Here is a 19925-nt window from a genome sequence, read left to right as displayed (position 1 = left end):
ACTTTCATAGGTCCAAAACCATTTTAAAAACTGCGCCGTTTCCTGAACTTTCATAATAATACAAAAAATCATGTACTTAATAGGCCACTATTTCCTGTAATCGGTACACTAAAGTGGTAAGTCGGAGATTTCGTTACATGTTTTTGACTTTCTTAGAGTGAATTAATATTGGGAATCCTCTAAGTTTACATTACGTAGAACAGATTTAAAGCAGTAACTGGACAGAACATGTTTTTATTCTCAACGAGGAAGCTCTTGCCCTTCATCACACCTGGTGGAAACTGATGATTAGGCTGAAGGTGGAAGGGAACTTCAACTACAGAGGAACTATGGCTTCCTACCTCCAAATGCCGGAATACAGTAATGCTTTTAACATTATTGTTATAGTGACAGACTTAGGAAAATAGAGTTGCTAGCCAGGCAGACTTAGATCAAACCCTACCACCAACCAAACCGAGCAGAAAATTTCACCTCCACTGGGAATCAAACCCGGGACCTCTGAAGCTTACCTCTTACCACTTGAAGACAGAGGCAGTTGTTACATTTTACTATTACCCTTGAAATACCTACTACAGTGAGAAGAAGAAGGAGGGATATTTGGTTTATGGTCATCAAAACTTACTTAAAATAACAATGTGTTCCGGAATTTGGAGGTAGGAAGCCATAGTTCCTTTGTAGTTGAAGTTCCCTTCCACCTTCAGCATAATCATCAGTTTCCACCAGGTGTGATGAAGGGCAAGAGCTTCCTCGTTTAGAATAAAAACATGTTCTGTCCAGTTACTGCTCTAAATCTGTTCTACGTAATGTAAACTTAGAGGATTCCCAATATTGATTCACTCTAAGAAAGTCAAAAACATGTAACGGAATCTCCGACTTACCACTTTAGTGGACCGATTACAGGAAATAGTGGCCTATTAAGTAGATCTTTTTTTGTATTATTATGAATGTTCAGGAAACGGCGCAGTTTTTAAAATGGTTTTGGACCTATGGAAGTTCTTTTTTTTACTTAAACTTTTAAGTTGAAAATTTGATAGTGTTCTGATAAAAGCATAATTTTAATGTTTCTAGCAAAACTTTTGTACCTTGAATCAAAGATAGAAAGGTGATTATTTTTTTCAAACATCTGCAATTCATAACAAATCTGTAGAAAAAAAGAAATCTGAAAAAAGTCAACCCAAAAAAAAGATAAAAATGTTTAAAGCCTACTAGGTCATAAAATTTTAAAAAATCACAAAATTAACTCTATCTCCTAAACTAAGCACAATCGTATAATATACATGGGGGTGATTTAGGTACACCTTGATGTAAAGAATCTAAATTTTTCTTTTAGACCTCACTGTTTTGGCCACCCTGTATATCCTCTGGTCAAATTCACAAAAAATGGCTTCACACAAGGTGATGTACGCAACACAGTGTAAAACAGGAACACTTTTTGAGAAACAAATAAACATAACAGCAATACTGCACATTGCACACCACCAAAATTCATTTTCAGTTTAGGCGGTATTATCGCATCGCTAAGAAGCCATCTCTTCTAGACAACCCGTATGCCTGTAAGCGGAGAATAGTGGTTTGAATAAAAATGGCAAGTCGGTAAAGTAACATATCCATGGATAAAATGGGATACACCCTAGATTTTGACCGGTCATGGCATGGTTGTGTCATCGTGTACCCTTAGCAGCTCTCTAGCATCAAGTCGTTTAGTTCCGCGAGTCCGTGGAAGAAGGCAGGTTCTCGCCGTCCAGCTTGTGGCGCACGTAGGACTCCGGCGCCAGCTGCCAGCCGTCCGGCGGGGCGCCCGCCGCCGCCCACGCGTCCGAAGTGGACACCTCGGCCGGACGCTCGGACACGTCCGATTTGGGCGTGCACTCCAGCGAAAGCGGCTTCGGCGTCTCGATCCTGTAGACAGATCTGCTGTACAGCAAACATACCTATGAAGATTAAAATCAAGGTCTACTGCAAAACATGAATTTGAAGGATTGACAGGCAAAAATACCTAACACGCTCGGGTGAGTGGATAGTGTCGTTCGTGCTCGATATCTCCAAGTCTTCAGCGTAGCTCAAGTGCAACTTGTCACCTCGCTGCTCCTTATCTGAAAAGGGTAAGTTTATTTTATTATCATCATAAATATGTAAGTGGCTTTGCTAGAATATTGTTATGTATTTTCATTTGTTTTTGTTCCTTGGTACTTGTTTTGATGGTATTTCTTTTTTTACATCGTCGTAATCGCTGTAGCATTCTCAGGCCAGTTTCTTCGATGTCCTCGGCGTTATTACTGGAACTTTCTTCATTTATCCTATCTGATAGTGACTACACTTCGGCCCTCAACGTACACGCTATTGGCAGCGTCGGGCCAGTCCAGCAAGTCGCCCTCCAGGTCGACGGGCTCGTCCTTAGCAAAACTGTCTTCACAGTGCCAATGCAGGCTTCACTTACCGTCCACGCTGACGCAGCTCCTAGCAGTCTAGTGGACCTAGATGTTGATCGTTGTGGCAGCCTCAGACCAGTTTCTTCAACATCCTCGCCGTTGTTGCTGGAAGTTTCTTCATGTAACTAATTTGATAGTTTCCTTAATTAGGATACAATTCTCCCGTGGTCGCTCCTCAGCAGAAGTGTATCACAGTGACATGCAGGCTTGACTCACCGTCCACGCTGATGGCGGCGTCGGGCCAGCCCAGCGAGTCGCCCTCCACGTCCACGGGCTCGTCCTCGGCGTCGTAGGCGCGCGACTCCCGCGGCTGCTCCTCAGCAGGACTGTATCACAGTGACAATGGGGCTTGACTCACCGTCCACGCTGATGGCGGCGTCGGGCCAGCCCAGCGAGTCGCCCTCCACGTCCACGGGCTCGTCCTCGGCGTCGTAGGCGCGCGGCTCCCGCGGCCGCTCCTCGCGCCGCTCCTCCTCCAGGTCGTAGCCCAGCATGCTCTCGACGGTGTGGTGCCGCTTGCGCGTGCGCAGCTTCAGCCGCCGCTGACGGTTCGCTCGGATGCGCTGAAATGTCTGAAGCGGCGTATTGTTAATCGATGAGAACCTTAACTTTAATATGTGGTTATGTTACTGATTGCTCTTAATGTCGTAGGTAGATAATAAACAAGTATGTATTATAATTATTATATGTGGTATTAGGGTATCTAGGTTTAGATAACACTGTTTTTGTCTGTTTCGAGAAATGATTATAAGTGGGGACAAAATAGGACCCTGTTACTAAACTATACTATGATTTATTATCTTTAACACAGAACCATTATTCATGAAGATGATGCATTCGGTTAATCGATCGGGATTCGGGAGTCAAATAGAAATTAGACTCATTTAGGCTCCAATAAACCTTAGTTAAATCAAAGTTAATTGTATCCTAATTCAGTAAGTACAAAAATGGTGAGGGTGGTCTTACCTCCCACCGCGCGTCCTCGTCCTGGTGGTGCAACGAGTGCGCGGGCGGCGCAGCAGCGTCGCGGGGCAGCGCGCTCAGGCTGTACAGGTGCTGCAGCTCCTGGAGAAAGTGCGCCTGCGCCACGCCCGGGCCCAGCCGCGCGCCGCACACGCCGCACGACGACTTGCGCTCGCCGTCCGCTGCAAGCGATACTCGTGAACCAGGCTGACCACAGTTGGTGGCGCTTTAAATGGCCAATATATGACAATTTGCTGTTAATTGACGTGTTGAAAGCTGTTCAAGACGGTAATTAAAAATGGGTGAACCAAAACTTTAAATTGCAAAACACAATCGCGTGCTAAACACAAACCAGAAAAAAGTTGAGCGAAGCACAAGGCTCGTCGTCCTTGCCGGGGAGCTGGTAGCATGTTGTGGGGTAGAAGTGACTGTAGTGACGCCTCTGTAGTAATGACTCTAGTTCCTCACCCGAGAAGAAGTCGTGCGAGTCGGTGCAGGTGGGCGGCGCTACGGGCTCGTCGTCCTTGTAGGGCCGCGGCGAGGCGGACGCGGCGGGGCCCGGCGAACTGGTGTCACGGGCTAGTGACTGTAGCCGCTGGTTCCTCACCCGAGAAGAAGTCGTGCGAGTCGGTGCAGGTGGGCGGCGCGGCGGGCTCGTCGTCCTTGCAGGGCCGCGGCGAGGCGGACGCGGCGAGGCCGGGCGAGCTGGTGTCGCGGGTTAGTGACTGTAGCCGCTGGTTACTGACCCGAGAAGAAGTCGTGCGAGTCGGTGCAGGTGGGCGGCGCTACGGGCTCGTCGTCCTTGCAGGGCCGCGGCGAGGCGGACGCGGCGGAGCCCGGCGAGCTGGTGTCACGGGCTAGTGACTGTAGCCGCTGGTTCCTCACCCGAGAAGAAGTCGTGCGAGTCGGTGCAAGTGGGCGGCGCGGCGGGCTCGTCGTCCTTGCAGGGCCGCGGCGAGGCGGACGCGGCCGAGCCGGGCGAGCTGGTGTCGTCGCGCGCGGCGTACGCGTGCCGGTACAGCGGCGGCGTGCTGCTCTCGTCGCGGACGCTCTGTGACCACCACATTTTCATTCTGGACTAGATATTTGTATGGAAATAGTTTGCGAGTGATGTGTGAATTACTAATTTCGCAAAAAATGTTTCGATATTAATGGCAATGTTGAACAGCACAGTAACGAGTCAAGATTTCTAATCGTATTAATTTCTGTACATTGTATAGGTACAGACATTGCCGCATATGTTATGAAACGGACAGCCAAAAGCCTGTCCAATCACGACATGTTCACGTTCTGTTCCCTAACGAGCAAGCAAGGCCCACGCCCAGCAATGCCTGGACGGAACAATCCAATCCTAGCGAGTCGCCTTTGCTTTTCAAAGCAAAGACATGTCAACGCAACGGTATTGGGGTGCCGTCGAACGTCAGTGGGAAATTGAAATCCGTGATTGAATTTACTACATTCAAACTATCGAGAGCTCGTTGCATAGGTACACGCCATAAAGGTACACTGCTGGCGCAATGTTGACCAAGTATTTTCAAATGATGTCGATGAAATTTTGTTATCCCGATCAAATCTTCTTTTTACTCGAGGATATCCTCGATCGAAGCGAAGCTGTCACGATCTCGAATCGATATCGAATTGAAGATGTCTACAGGGACAACGTTTGTGTGTAGTAGCACAAATATATAACATTCAGATACAGGTATAGATAGTAACACAAATATAATATACGAGTGTAGAGTCATTTGTATTTACTATAGTGTCGTATGAATGTTATAAAGTTACAATCACTTTCATCCATTTGCTCGCAAGAGTGACTCAACCCTCGCCCGGTCCTCGATTAATATTAAAATCTCCCAACGCCACATCGCTTGCATCATTGCATCATCGCTTAATATCCAGTGCTAGGGCGACTCTCCCCTTTCATCCGATATTAGCGGTGCTCGATAAAATATTAATCGAAAAATGTAGGTATTACGAAAAACAAAACTATTCGTTAAATACGTAATCTTACATGACAATTTTAAATTTTTTTCAGTGCAATTTTCAAAATGTTTGTGAAGATGCACAAAAATTGCTCAAGTGCGAGACAAATATTTTTTTACAATACATAGTTTAACTTTAACTGTGTTTAAGTTATTTTGTTCCGAGTTTAAAAGTTATGTTTTAAGGTTCTGTTGCGATACATTTTAGATGAATGCGATACTCTTCAACGAAGCTTTCATATCTACATTATGTGCGCTGTCTTTGCAAATAAAGTTCAAAAACATAAAACGCGTATGAAAGTCATATCAATTTGAAAAGAATACCAACTTTCCAATGATATTTGTTCAAATATTATGACAAACATCTCAAAAAATGTCTGTAACCGATGAAACAAAAACTTTATTCACCAATCGCGCTGGTCTCATCTTTTCTGGATTCTATTATAGCTCTTATACTCTTTTTACGTACCCTGAGCGCTTGTCCAACGCTTTGGCCAAGGGCGTACTGCTCCCCCAAATGGCGGGCAAAGGCTTTCCCAGGGTACAGGGGGTGGAAGGCGCCCCCTATCGGTCGGAAGGCGCCGCAGCCGAAGCTCTGCAGGGCTGGGTGCAGGAACTGCGGCGCCATGTGGTGCAGGAACCCTTCCATGGCTGTTGCTCTATAACACGTGTATAAGGTTAGTACCTGAAATTGTTATTTTGTACTCGCAAGCAAAGTATCGGCAACGGGTATACCTAATTACTATTTATATAGGGTGTCCCAAAAAGTAATGTCAAGCCGAAGCCCAGAGGTATCACTAGGGATTCCTCTGGGCTTCGGCTTGCCACTACTTTTTGGGACAACCCGTATAAAAAGTAGGTACCACATTATTGAATAGGGTTGTTTAATTAAGTTCTATAAACTTTGCGTCTTTCAGATTTGAAATAATTTCATAACGAGTGCACTTAAAATTTCATTAATTACATAAAACGTGCCATAAATAACTTATTTATTTCCGATATAAGTAACTAAAGATATTTTGTGCCTAGTTACATAAAATAAACAATAGGTAACCTACAAAAAGATTTTCATTAAAATCTAATCGTTATCCTTTCGTTTTTTTAAAACATGCTCACGGAAAGAGATATCCAAACTGACCGTGTGTAAACAAACGAAGATCTGAATTACTGCCACTAAACACGTATGAAACCGCACAAGAATAGCTGTAAAATGTGTTTATTTGGAGAGCAATCGTAGATGGCGCACAATACTCGCGGGCGGCACCTAGCAGCAACAATAAACAACACCAGATGACTGCGGCCGGTCTTAGGTGGCCTCTGGACTCGAAGTTACTCTTTCGTAGCTTCCTACCCGATACGAGTACGATACACAAATCACAAAAGTTCCTACGAGTTGGCTGCATAATTAATAGAATAAAAAATGCGTTTGCGCGGCCTTTTGTTTAATTTTTAAGTGTATTTTATCTGATCATTTCGCACCTAAGCAGTTACCTACCTATCTGTCTAACGCCCGTATTCACAAACATTACTATGAGGTCTCTCTCACAGTGCGCGTGGACGCACATGGTCACGCACGAACCAATCACAGAGCTCTATTTAACGCCGTGCGTTCGGTTTGCTGATTCACTTAAGCAAGCATCGTTTGTGAATACGAGTGTAAAAAAAAAAACTGAGGTAGAGAGCGGCACGGGAGGGGTGACATATTGACATAGGACGTAACATAGCATACAAATCTGAAAGAAATCTGAAGTCTTGTAACTCGATAAGGCACTGGCTGAGTTAAGCACTAGATCTATAATAGTTCATGTTAATAGGTATACGATATAATAGCATTTCGATGGCCTTTTGTTTGTATTATCAGGCCTGTTCATCTCCGCGAGTTTACATCGAAAACAAAACACGCACGATGGCCCACCTACAGGATACTATTCGACAAGGCCTCAGCGAACTTTGACTCACGCACGCGTATTCTTGTGTATGATGGAAAAAAATAAAGAAAATGGTGTACTAAATACTGTGCAGTATTTAACTGCCTAAATAATAATAAAAACACAGAATGTACTTTTTTAAGTTGCCTGAAGATACTGAGAGGTAAATAAGTAAGTAGTTAATATTATTCATGATAATTCATGCTAAATCATGTATTTCCTTCGCCATTTTCTGCAGTTTAGCACCTCACATCACATCCTTTTACCGAAGTCAGCCCTATAGTTTCGGCGCAGTACCGATCACTGACGTTTTTCAACAAAATGGTTCTTGACTCTTGAGACAAACTAAATTACACCATATTGTTAATGACATTGAGCATACATTTTTTAAAATACCATCGCGAAGTAAAACTTCTGTACGTAGTACCTGTGGTAGTACTTATTATTATTCTGTGGTATTATTAAAAAGCATTGACTCCCTTAATATTTTTAAAAGGAAACTTGCCCTACACTTTCAAAGTCGTTGTAGAATGAGCCTTACTTATTAAAAAGGTCTAAAAGTAATACCTACCTATGTATAATTTAAGAAATTGTGTTTGTTTTGAAACTTATGTTTATTTTTTATTGTCAATCAGATGGTATAATTTACTAAAGCCAAAATGCTTTTTATAAAACATATCGGTGCGAACGATTCAAATGTAAATAATATTTCGTAGTGAAGTTTGAGATCGGTGGCGTATCCAATAATATATCTGTTTTGGCGCCAGCAATTGGTTCGCCATCCCGTAATTCGAGATCCATTTTAGTTAGCGTTCAAACCAGCTACCAAATTAAATTAAAATCGCAAAATTGGTTGTGCTAAACGTCAGGTATAGCCTTAGAGAATTATGGGTATAGCAGACATCGGCGCTGCGGCCGCGAGAGCCAATTAGAGTCGGCCAGCAATCGCATTTACGTAATTACCGCTGATATGCCGAGCCTCCAATCACAGATACCGCACCGATGGCCCTTTGCAGAACTGTTTGTGTCCACCACAATTTACTGCTAAGCCGGAATCACGAGTAAATGTCAAACGTAATTATAGGCCAGTCGAATTAGATTTTAAATCGGAAATAATTCCTACAAAAGATTTTATTGCTTTATTGGCTTCATTGGTTGCCCATTAAGACTCTCCTAGGTTTTCGACTTCGACGGAGTTGTGCTTAAGTAGTGGGGGCCCCCGAAAGGGGCGCTTTTTAGGTTTACCCTCCTGTACGATTGCATTGGTGCCTGGCATGCCTGGTCTAAGGTTCGAAGCCAGAAAATCAACTTTGTATGCGTGAAAATAGTTTAAACACTATTTTCCGTGCTTGCAACATTTTTCTTTACTGCTTCGCCTCTATTAGTCGTAGAGTAATTGTATATATCCTATAGCCTTCCTCAATTTATGAGCTATTCAACATAAAAATAATTATTTCAATCAAACTAGTAATTCTTGAAATTAGCGCGTTCAAACAAACAAACAAAAAACTCTTCAGCGTTTTAATATGAATTTGTTGTTGTTAATTTTTGGCGTCGAACTTAGACCAGGCATACGGCGAGGCAACGTAGTCATGCAGGAGGATACAAGGAAGAGTGGCAGCCACAGGAGGTAACACAGAGTCGTTCAGGAGAGTGCCAGGAAGAGGTGCAGCAACCGCAGTTAAGACACGGCTGGGACGAACAAGGATAGACGCATCCAGCTCGTAAGCCTTGATAAGGTTACACTGGTTGAGGCGCTCCTTTGCAAGACTTGGAAGCCTGCGGGTAACGAGCCATTGGACGTGGAGAGGGTAATTATACACATATTTTCTACTTTGCCAAACATTTGCACGAGAACGGTTTGTTCAAAACATATGAATTTGGTCTTATTTAATGCAGGATTAAATGCCCTTCAACCGTCAGGAAGACCACTTTTCGATAGGGCAAGTCCTTTACGCGGTATAACCGGAAAACCGAAAAAGCGCCCCTTTTGGGGACTCCCACCACTTAAGCACAACTCCGTCGAAGTCGAAAACCTAGGAGAGTCTTTTTGGGCAACTAATGAATCCATTAAAGCACTAAAATCTTTAGTAGGAATTATTTCCGATTTAATTCATTTTTATGTTTAATTCTACTGGCCTATAAAGCCGAAATGCTAAAATGTAGGTATTTTTATTAGAATTTACTGAAAACTAATATTTTTTGGAGTAATTGACTGACACCATAATATTGAATCTGAATTGAATCCAATAACATTTTCCCATAGAGTCAAATGATCAAATCCTCTTAACCTTATGGCAAAAATGGCAAAAAAATAAACCTCCAGAAATATAAAATCTGTTTTGCATGGTTAGGATGAAGAGCTTTTAAAGATGAGTTTTGGAAATAATATTTCCTGAGTAGGTACATTTTTTAGTTATTTATTTACTATTGTTAGCTGTATGTATGTAGTACGCTCGCAAAGTACAAAATACAGTTAATTCAAATGTTGTCAGCTAGACGCGTACAAAAGACGCGTACTTACAAACGTTATAAACGGTAAACTGAACGGCCGCACAAACGTCCGCTTTACATTTCGTACAAGTGTCGCCGGCCGGCGCCCTAGCGTCTGCCCCGTCGCACACAGGTGAAATTTACGTTATTTGTGGCCAAAATTAAAAAAAGCAAAGTTACTCCGATTCTAAATTAGTAACCTAATATAGGAACAAGACATATGGAGCCATCTATAAATGATATTTAAAAAGTTTAACACTTTTTATCCAGATACCCACAACATTTGATTTAAACAGTTTTTCTTGTTGAGTAATTTATTATAATTTTAGCTCTTGTTTAACAACAACGTTTAACTTTTATTTAGTTAATATTTGGTAAAAAACATATGGATTCTATACTTCCAGGTTAGTTTATTATTTCTGTATTACTAAACAGTCTACATTACTTACTATGTTATAGATATATAGGTTTGAATAGAAGTCTATATTTTAACAGTTTATTTTTTTGAAACGGTGAAAAAGTTCATGATCAAGCGCGATCAACCCGTTTCTTTTACATATTTCGAAAGAACATATCTATGGCTTTCATATGACACCAAAATTAGCTGCGTCAAACTGCGTCACCTAAACAAAATATTGCAAAACTGTCAATTTTTATGAATTTTAAAAATACTCATAATATGTTTTCAGGTAGTTCCCAGAATAGCATTCCATTAGTATTCCCTATCCTTAAGATGTAATAAAACTTTTAAAAGAACCAAAAATAACTTCTGCATCGTAATTGTATTTTTTAAAATTTATCAAATTTTTAACAAATTATTAGTAAGACTAAATACATCAATGAAAACATTTGTTACTTTTTCTTTTTAAATCACCTTTAAACTATTATTTTAGACAGACTATAGCAATATATAGGCATAAACACGCATAACGTAATTTTGGCCAACTTTTGAGGAAATTTCACCTGTGTGCGTCGCCAATTAGTTGGCGCAGCATAATGGGTCAAGTGCGCTTGTCGTAATCAATCGGGAAGTAAACAAAGCTCCTTTGTGCCTGCGTCTGTCAAACAACACCGCCACATCACAGCCTGATTCAGGCTGTTTCAACTCGACGTGCCTGTCCCACGGATGAGTGAGCTCATCCAAATCGAGAATAATAGGGATTACAGCTTATTAGTTCACATGCGTCGACTTCAAAAGGACTGCACCGAGTTTTGATTATAGGTGCTCATTAGAACTTAATTAAGTTGCATGTGCAGCGTTTGCCTTTGCAAATCAAACGGCTGATTACCCACAACAAGTGATTATACGAACTATAGCCAATAGATTGCTGACGTATGTATGTATTGGCATAGGATTGGGTTGTGTTGTACTTACGCGTTTCCTTAACACTAATTAATTAACAATAATTGGATAATAATTAAAGTGTTTTGCTTAAGGTGAGTATAGACTAGGGCGTTTACTTGTTACAGAACCAAACGTACATTTTTCCTGTTTTGTACCAATTTTAAGAACGTATTTATAGAAATGCTCGAGAAAATGTTATAGCCTATTGACCTTCAGATTGTCACAGACAGAATTACCAAGAACTTAATGTAAAGCAAATTAGCTTAATTCACTATGGAGGTATATTATGATTATGAATCACTAAGGCTAGTTGCACCACCTAACTTTAACGGTAACTATGACGATAACCGGTGTTTTCTGTATAGAATTTGTCAGATTTTGAGTTTTGTTAAAGTTAAAGTAAGATGGTGCAACCCAGCAAATGAAGTGTTCCGCGATAGCACAGGTGTTAAGCACGAAACTAGAGACGGCTGGCCTGGCTAACTGATGTTCGAGGAAGGTTCTTAAGAGAAAAAGTTTCCAAAAAACCTAAAATTGGATGGGGATATTTTGTAATCACATAATGAAATTATCAGTAGGTACCTATAGGTAAACTACACTCGCGAGCAAAACTATGGAATCACTTACATGAAGTTGTTTCCACGCGATCTTGTGTACTAACGAATTTGTTAGGAACAAAAAAAGTGGCACCATTTTAAAGATTAAACTTTTATCTTTAAATTGATACCAAATTCATTTAAATCACACCAGTATTTAAAAAGATATCCCGGCTGATGTGAAGAAGTAACGAAAAAGACATGTATGAACTGTTTGATACGTCGCGAGTTGCGGCCTATTTACCCCCTATAAAAGCACGCGTTTTCGGATTTTTGCTTTCACACGTTGATTCATACACATCTCCGCTTCTTTTGACACTTTACCTGGGATTCTACACCTTCAGAAGCAGCACAAATCGTTGCACTATTGCAAGAAGGGCTCAGCCAGCGGGCTGTCGCACGTCAGCGCCACATAAGCCAGTCCTGGGTTTCGAAAGTTTTAAGACGCTTTCGGGAGACTGGTGGCTTTATCCCGAGACCAAGTTCTGAACAGCGCCGGCGCACATCGCAGAGGGAAGACCGTTTTTTCATGTCAACCTCTCTATGAAATCGTCATTTGACTGGAATCGACGTCCAGTAAGAGCTCAGAAATGTTCGTAGGATAGCTGTTAGCGAGTAGACAGTTTGTCTAAGACATAAGCAATAGAATTTAACTCCAAAAAGGCCTGCCACAGGCTCGAAACTGACGGCAGGTCACCGATAAGCACGCTTTCAATTTGCTCGTACACATCTCGATGTTAAGTCGAGCAAGCCACCCCCATAAGCCACTGTTTCAGCGAACCAGCACTGCACAAATCGCTCCTCAGGCCGCCTATAAACCCGACCTCTTCGACTGCTGCCCTGCAAACACAGTTTGCATTCATCGGAGAACAGAACTCGCCTCCATTACTCGCCTTCCCATCGAGATGTGTACGAGCAAATTGAAAGGGTGCTTATCGGTTACCTGCCGTCAGTTTCGAGCCTGTGGCAGGCCTTTTTGGAGTCAAATTCTATTGCTTATATCTCAGACGAACTGTCCACTCGCTAACAGCTGTCTTACGAACATTTCTGAGCTCTTGATGGACATCGATTCCAGTCAAATGACGATTTCATAGAGAGGTTGACATGAAAAAACGGCCTTCCCTCTGCGATGTGCACCGGCGCTGTTCAGAACTTGGTCTCGGGATAAAGCCACTAGTCTCCCGAAAGCGTCTTGAAACTTTCGAAACCCAGGACTGGCTTATGTGGCGCTGACGTGCGACAGCCCGCTGGCTGAGCCTTTCTTGCAATAGTGCAACGATTTGTGCTGCTTCTGAAGGTGTAGAATCCCAGGTAAAGTGTCAAAAGAAGCGGAGATGTGTATGAATCAACGTGTGAAAGCAAAAATTCGAAAACGCGTGCTTTTATAGGGGGTAAATAGGCCGCAACTCGCGACGTATCAAACAGTTCATACATGTCTTTTTCGTTACTTCTTCACATCAGCCGGGATATCTTTTTAAATACCGGTGTGATTTAAATTAATTTGGTATCAATTTAAAGATAAAAGTTTAATCTTTAAAATGGTGCCACTTTTTTTGTTACTAACAAATTCGTTAGTACACAAGTTCGCGTGGAAACAACTTCATGTAAGTGATTCCATAGTTTTGCTCGCGAGTATAATTTTTAATCCGTTAAGGTTAAACTATAATGACAAGTAACATAATATCTTTTGTAAAAAAGTAAGCAACCAAGTTAAAAATCTATTCGTTGGGTATCAAGAAGCAAATTCATCTGCTATTACCACTGAAAATCGAGATGTAAAATTCTCACTGCAGCAGGCCAGTCCCCGTTTAATTACTTACTAACGAATTTGTCGCTAACTCAATATGCAGCCAGTGCAGTCCTGCAGTCACGGCCTCACCGGCAAATTAGTGTCAGCGATATCACGTGTCGGATGAACTACTGACCTACACACGCCGAATTCTGAATCTGGCGTACTGCTAAAGGACTGGCAAAATGGCAAAATTGGTCCGGGTGGCGAAATGGAAACAAGCGTGTAGGATATCCAATAGACCCGTTATTAGCTTCACCACTAGACTATGCCGCTTCAGCCTGTCTTTTCTAGAGTTTTCATTTCATGTCCGTTTGACGTTACATTCGCATAAATTACAGAGGCGCGCTTTCCGCAATTTCCCTGCGGACTAAATACAAAAGTGGTACAGCTCTTGTGGTCAAGCTAGGTAAATATAATGGTATTGGAAGGGTTTTATGAGAACTTTTACTTTAATGGCGTACAATATACAACTGAGTGTTTAATAATTACATTTCTGTATGATACATCTCGTACTTACTCGGCTTTTCCTTCTTTTCATTAATTTTTTTTCATCTCAAGTGAGAGAGATACGAGCATAAGCACTCACAATATAGTGCCTACTTAGGTACATAAATAATGTAATGTAATGAAAACTAATTATACCAACTCGTACTATCGCATCCAATAAACTTTATCAATTTTGGACATAAGACATGATTACAAGTCGACTGAAACAGAGACTGAACTGTTTCAGATCTTTACAGTGCAGCCCAAGATACTATTAGTCTGTCTTAAAATTATATTATTAAAATACCCTTATTAAAATTACAGGCCATGAAAAGTTCGGCGTCAATCAATGTCAATGCGATGCTAAAATTATAAATTTAAAAGAAGATAAAAGTTCACATAATATTTAACGTGGCCGACAACCGGGTTAAATCATTACTCCAAGCTTTAACGAGATGGTTACGCATTCGGACAGTTGGCGTGCATCAGTGGCCGGACTCCTAGTGCCGTATAGGTAAACAAAAGAATAGCTCTCCCGGAACTGGGCCGATAAATACGGTAATGTAAACGTTATGAAATGATACACGCGGTGCGGTCTAACATAACGATTCTATTTAGAGGAATAAATTAAGCACTTGTTACGAGGATTCTCCTTACTCGCGGCGGAGAATAGATTAGATTATTTTTGTTTAGTGTCAAACTTTTTTGATGAAAAAAATATTATCTTATTTGGAAACAAGTATTATCTAAATTAGAAAAAAAATACAATGTAATAATGGAAGCTGTTCGCTTTATTATACTTATGTAGGGCAAGTAAATTAATCGCAATAATAATAATTGTAGGAAATCCTCTATTTTCAAAATACAATTAAGGTTAAGGGTCTCTACCAGAACAAATAACAATTAAATGTGAATCGTGTAAACACACTATTGTGTGGCTCTTTAACACATTAGCGATCGCAATAGGCCAATCAGTGTGCAATAAAAAGAGCCATTCTCGGAAGAAATACAACCGGCTGATTTATGCTCTGAAGGGGCACGCGTTCTCAATCTTCCGGCGAGGGCATCGAGGGAAGAATGAATTTGTCAAAAAATACTAGGTTTTTTAAATGTTGATCTTTTAGATAAATAGTAGTCCATGTGGCAGCGATCGGTTGGATAAGTTTGGTTGATTACTCATTTTGCCAATACAGCGAGGTATGTATTATGTATGAATTTAGAAATACTAATTTAATTAATTTTTATTGTCCTCTTAGTTAAAGCTTTGAACATTTTACAGAGTTTTATCAAAATAATGGCTTTTCTCCTTTGCTTTGTAAGTTAGATTTTCAGATGGTTTTTTAGACTTCTAGTACGAAATAGCAAGTAAAATGACTAAATTTTACTAAGTTATACTTATGAATACCTAGTAGGATCATTAAGCTATAAGTGAGAAACAACCAGAATGGTATCTAGGTATTCCCGTACTTTGAGAACCGCCGCATCAACGGAACGCACCCGGCCGATTCAATAAGTAGCGTAGCGCGATAAGAATCATGGTGCCGTCCGTGGTATGCAATTAAATCTTTTTTACAATACACGTCCAGGCTTCTGTGAAAAATTACTCTATCGCCCAATCGGTTGGAAAAGTATGTGCATAAAGTACAATCGTAAAATATATCCTTTGAATCTATGGATTAAAGATGTATTATTAGATAGATATATTCTAAATATTGCCTTAGATCGACCTTTTTTTTGTTTAGTCTGCGTAAGTATTCTGGCGTTAAAATACCTACTAGTACAAAACTTTTATTCATTAATTTATTCTACAGGGTAAAAATGAAATCGTTGGCATCCTTTTAAAATAAGGTTACCTCATGATACATTAGTACCTGTGTTAGTACGTTCCCCAAATAGAGAGCTCAATCATGTAAAATTAAAATCTAACTAAAAATGTCCTAATTGGTGTATGTTTTTTGCTCTACCATCGCTTCGAGACGTTACAAAATAATCCGGGTCTATCCATTGTTTTGATTTTGGTCAGTCTGATGTGAAGCAGTGAAGGCTACAGATGAATGTTGAAATCATTTTGCGGGTAGAGCCAGTGCGTCGCGTCACGCGCCAGGCGCCGACCACAACGCGCGTGCGAATGTTGTCTACCCGCAGACACAGCTTCCGGCAAGTTATTACAAAATAATTGCGGTTTATATCGATCCTTCCCAACGATTAAATTAAAAATAAACGAAACGAATGTAAATTCCAATCAAATGGTTACTAATTTATTAAATTAAATAATGTAATGAGCGCAATTTATTACAATGTTTGGAAACCTAGAAATTGATGGCGCTACGCACAATTAAATAGTATTTAACAACAATTTATAACTTAAAATGCATTGATAAATAAATAATAAGCTCTTTAATTTCAAAAATACCTTGAACCCAATAAAATTACTTTACGGTGAAAGAAATATTGCAATTGGAAGGATGATTTAATTTTGTAATTTATTACGATGAGATTTAACATTTTTATTATAAAATTTTAAATTTTTTCTAGTATATTTCATGATTTGGATGTTTTGAGTTAATTGCTTAAATTAATAAAACATTCGCCTCGCAAATAAAATTTAAATTATCGACTGTTACCATTTAAATGCAAGAAAACATTTTTGAACCGGCCTGTACTACCCACGGAAACTGTCGAAGAAATCTGAAAATAAATATTAAAAGGGACTTAATTTTGAAAAAAGGTACGAGAAATAAACGGAGGGAAATAGAAGGTAATAGCTTATTATCCAATTAGTATTTTTTGTTTTGGATCGTTAAAGAAAACCACACCCGATAAGTGATTTTAATTTTTGGAAACTTGTAAAGCTTGAATCCTTATTGAAATAGTAAAAGCTCTAAATTTATAGGTATCTTTTGTTTTTAATTTATGTTGAAAATACAGTAATCTACCTTTATATCAATTAAATTGTACTTTATATACGTTATTATGTTTTTTAGCCAATTTCAACTACAAACTATCAACGCAGTCAAAATTATAATTTTTCTAGATAAAACACTTTCTCAAAACAGGCTCCAAGATAATAAAAAAATATTATCGGACTATGAAAGGCAATTTAACAAAATAAAGGGCTTTACCACAAGAGAAGCTATAGGTATTAATCTAGCGCTCTATACCATTAATCACCGCGTCGGTAAACTAAGCTCATCAACGTGATACCGATACCTAAATAAGGTCTGACTAATCCCTTTGACGCCGCCACCATCCCTGTTAGGATGTGAGATAAGCAAGCTATAGACTTGTGGCAAGCAATTTATCAAGACAAATAACAGGGATTACTTAGTAAATATAAGTAGCACATAAATAAATGTGAAAACTCATACTTGCAGAAATATAAAAAAACTGCTTTTGTTTTTTTATCGTAGATTATAAAACTTTAAAAAATTACACGGTACCTCCTTCCTTAAGAAAATCATAGTCTCTTGGTTAGTGAATTTTTGAGCGTTCAGTTTTTTCTATTGTTTCAAGACAATATGCCTATTTGGTCTTTAGCTCTATAATCTACTCTATAACAATTATTACGTCTGTTTTTATGTTTAAAGCTATACATATAATTATTTATTTATCATTTTTAGTTTTCTAATTGCTACGATATTTTGTGCTACGGCGTCTGGCTCTACAAGGGCTCTACGGTGCTACGGTCGCCGTAGCTCGTAGCAAAGAATTCTGTAGCGTTCTGTTAGAAATATTCTTTTTTTTTAACCGGAGTTAAATAAAAATAAGCACAATAAATGAAAAAAGTACAGTTCTCTTTTTACTTCCACAGAAACAAATTATTAAAAGGCAATGCCAGATTTTGTATGGAAAGTGGCGTCTTTTTTTTTCGAGCGGCCATCATCCAAACATTGTTTTTTGATTACAAAATAGTGTAATAAACCAAACTTACTATGACATATATACCTCTAAACTCAGTCTGAACTGAGTTACGAGCATTAGAAGTTTGATGCGTGCGCAAGTTTTGTAAGAAATTGCAACAAAATATTGCGCTATTTTTGCGCGCAAAAAGCAAATCTAGTATGAAAATCATCAAACTTCTAATGCTCGTAACTCAGTTCAGACTGAGTTTAGAGGTATATTATGTCATAGTAAGTTTGGTTTATTACACTATTTTGTAATCAAAAAACAAAGTTCGGTCGATGGGCGCGCGAAAAAAAAAGACGCCAATTTCCGGCATTGTCTTTTGCACTTAGGATTTATGAGATAAAAAATTTTCGGTCTAAAATAAATTGTAGTTATGATAGTATTTTTTTCACGACACACAATATTTATGTTTTCACTCAAATTGAGTTTATTTGTACTTTTAGCCACGACGGTATAAAAAATCCTAGCCAAATAGATTGAGTTTAATGAATTTCCATCCCAAAAAAATTAAGTACGAGTAAGTACTCACCTCACTCCGCGACGGGGAAACACGATACGGCACCGACGGAACTTGACCCGGGACACGGACGGGACGCGCACGAGACCACCACTCGGAGCACCCGCGGAGACTGCCGCCCGCGGCGCTCCGCTGGGCGGGCACTCGCCACGCCCCCGCCTACGACGTAAAAACTGCACCCGTTCAAATTAACTATCACTATCTATACTTTAAACGTATACCCGATAGTGAACGTGGACCTAGAATTTTCCAGCTTAACTGCACTCCGCCGGCACTGCACTCATTGGATTGCAACAATGGCAGACCTTTTCATACTCTTTCAAAAGAACGTTCGCAATTTTTAGTTAGAGTTCACCATTAAATTTTATTTGTAAGAACTGTGTTCAAGGAATGAGTAAACTTTATTAAAACTTTACATTATAAGAAAGTTTCAAATCATTTTCCATTTGCAATATTATTTTGCCTACGCATATATTTTTAGAGGGTATTATTTATTTTTACATTTTTTGTAGATTTTATTTTGCTACATTAGCTTTCATTTGCCATTTGGTATGCAATTCGAACACTCAATAATTTATTGCATCCATAATACCTACTCGTAATTTGTTATCCATTTCACAATCACAATTTAGTAAATCCATTTCAGTGCCTACTGTTTACAGTGTGCAGAATTTATGTCAGAATTATGGTAATCTCAATTTGACGTCCTTATCTGTACTAATTAAAAGTTTGTCATAGGTAAATAAATTAAATTATACACTTCATTCACGCATAATTTATTAAAATCATAATATTTTTACTCAACAACACAAATTTCAAGTGTCACATCCTAATAACACGGTAGTCATTTATTACCTCGACCACAACTACACGTAGGGCAATAAAAATGAGGAATTATTTTTAATAACAGCGTGTTCCGCGTGGGGGGCCGCTGACAAGCTCAATATTTTGCGAACTAGGACCTCTTAATACGCATTCCGGGCTACTTCGGTAATAACCACACATACTTTATGACCTCGACATTTTATATGAGCCTACTATATCCAGTTACATCTATGACAAAGCGTAAGAGGGGATGACTCAGCAGTATCCGCAGTAGCTAACTTACCTTTTACAAATGTCTATTGTATTTAATTTTATGCAACGTATTAGTTTTTAAAACTAGAATATTTACATGATCTTAATGGGAGTAATAATAAAGTTATTATGCGTTTCATTAGCATAGGTAGGTACTAAATAAAAAAAAAGCAAAAGAAAACTTATTTTAAAAAAGGGAAGTAGTTAAGGTATCCGTTTAAATGCTTTTAGTAAACAAAAACACTTGTTTCCCCTTTTTAGCAGGGTGGGTCTATTCTTAATCTCAGTTATCTCAGCACACTGTTCCTAGTGTCTCATGCACCGTTCCTAATGCAAGAAGTGAGTGATTTCATTACCGAATAGTAATACCAGTACCTCTAGCATGAACAACTTTCGTCTTCGAATCCT

The 19925-nt window shown here is 39.6% G+C and overlaps 1 protein-coding gene across 2 annotated transcripts; it reads right to left on the bottom strand.

Annotated features, from left to right (window-relative positions):
- Nucleotides 1-1332: 1332 nt before the first annotated feature.
- Nucleotides 1333-18557, bottom strand: tey (teyrha-meyrha). Of its 2 annotated transcripts, XM_028322970.1 has the most exons (8): nt 18453-18556; nt 16642-16705; nt 5847-6036; nt 4278-4443; nt 3396-3574; nt 2788-3001; nt 1997-2093; nt 1333-1899 (listed from the first exon to the last, which is right to left on the bottom strand). In XM_028322970.1, the coding sequence occupies exons 3-8, from the start codon at nt 6024-6026 to the stop codon at nt 1701-1703; spliced, it is 1035 nt and encodes a 344-aa protein (XP_028178771.1). In that variant the 5' UTR covers nt 6027-6036; nt 16642-16705; nt 18453-18556; the 3' UTR covers nt 1333-1700. The 2 variants fall into 2 exon arrangements, with proteins under 2 accessions (XP_028178771.1, XP_028178772.1); XM_028322971.1 differs by lacking the exon at nt 16642-16705 and having other exon boundaries at nt 18453-18557.
- Nucleotides 18558-19925: the final 1368 nt, after the last annotated feature.

This window comes from Ostrinia furnacalis, unplaced genomic scaffold, assembly GCF_004193835.3.
Source record: "Ostrinia furnacalis isolate ACB-3 unplaced genomic scaffold, ASM419383v2 OfSCF0570, whole genome shotgun sequence".
NCBI lineage: Eukaryota > Metazoa > Arthropoda > Insecta > Lepidoptera > Crambidae > Ostrinia > Ostrinia furnacalis.
The sequence above is the reverse complement of the archived record's forward strand: the minus strand, read 5'-3'. Positions and strand labels throughout refer to the sequence as shown.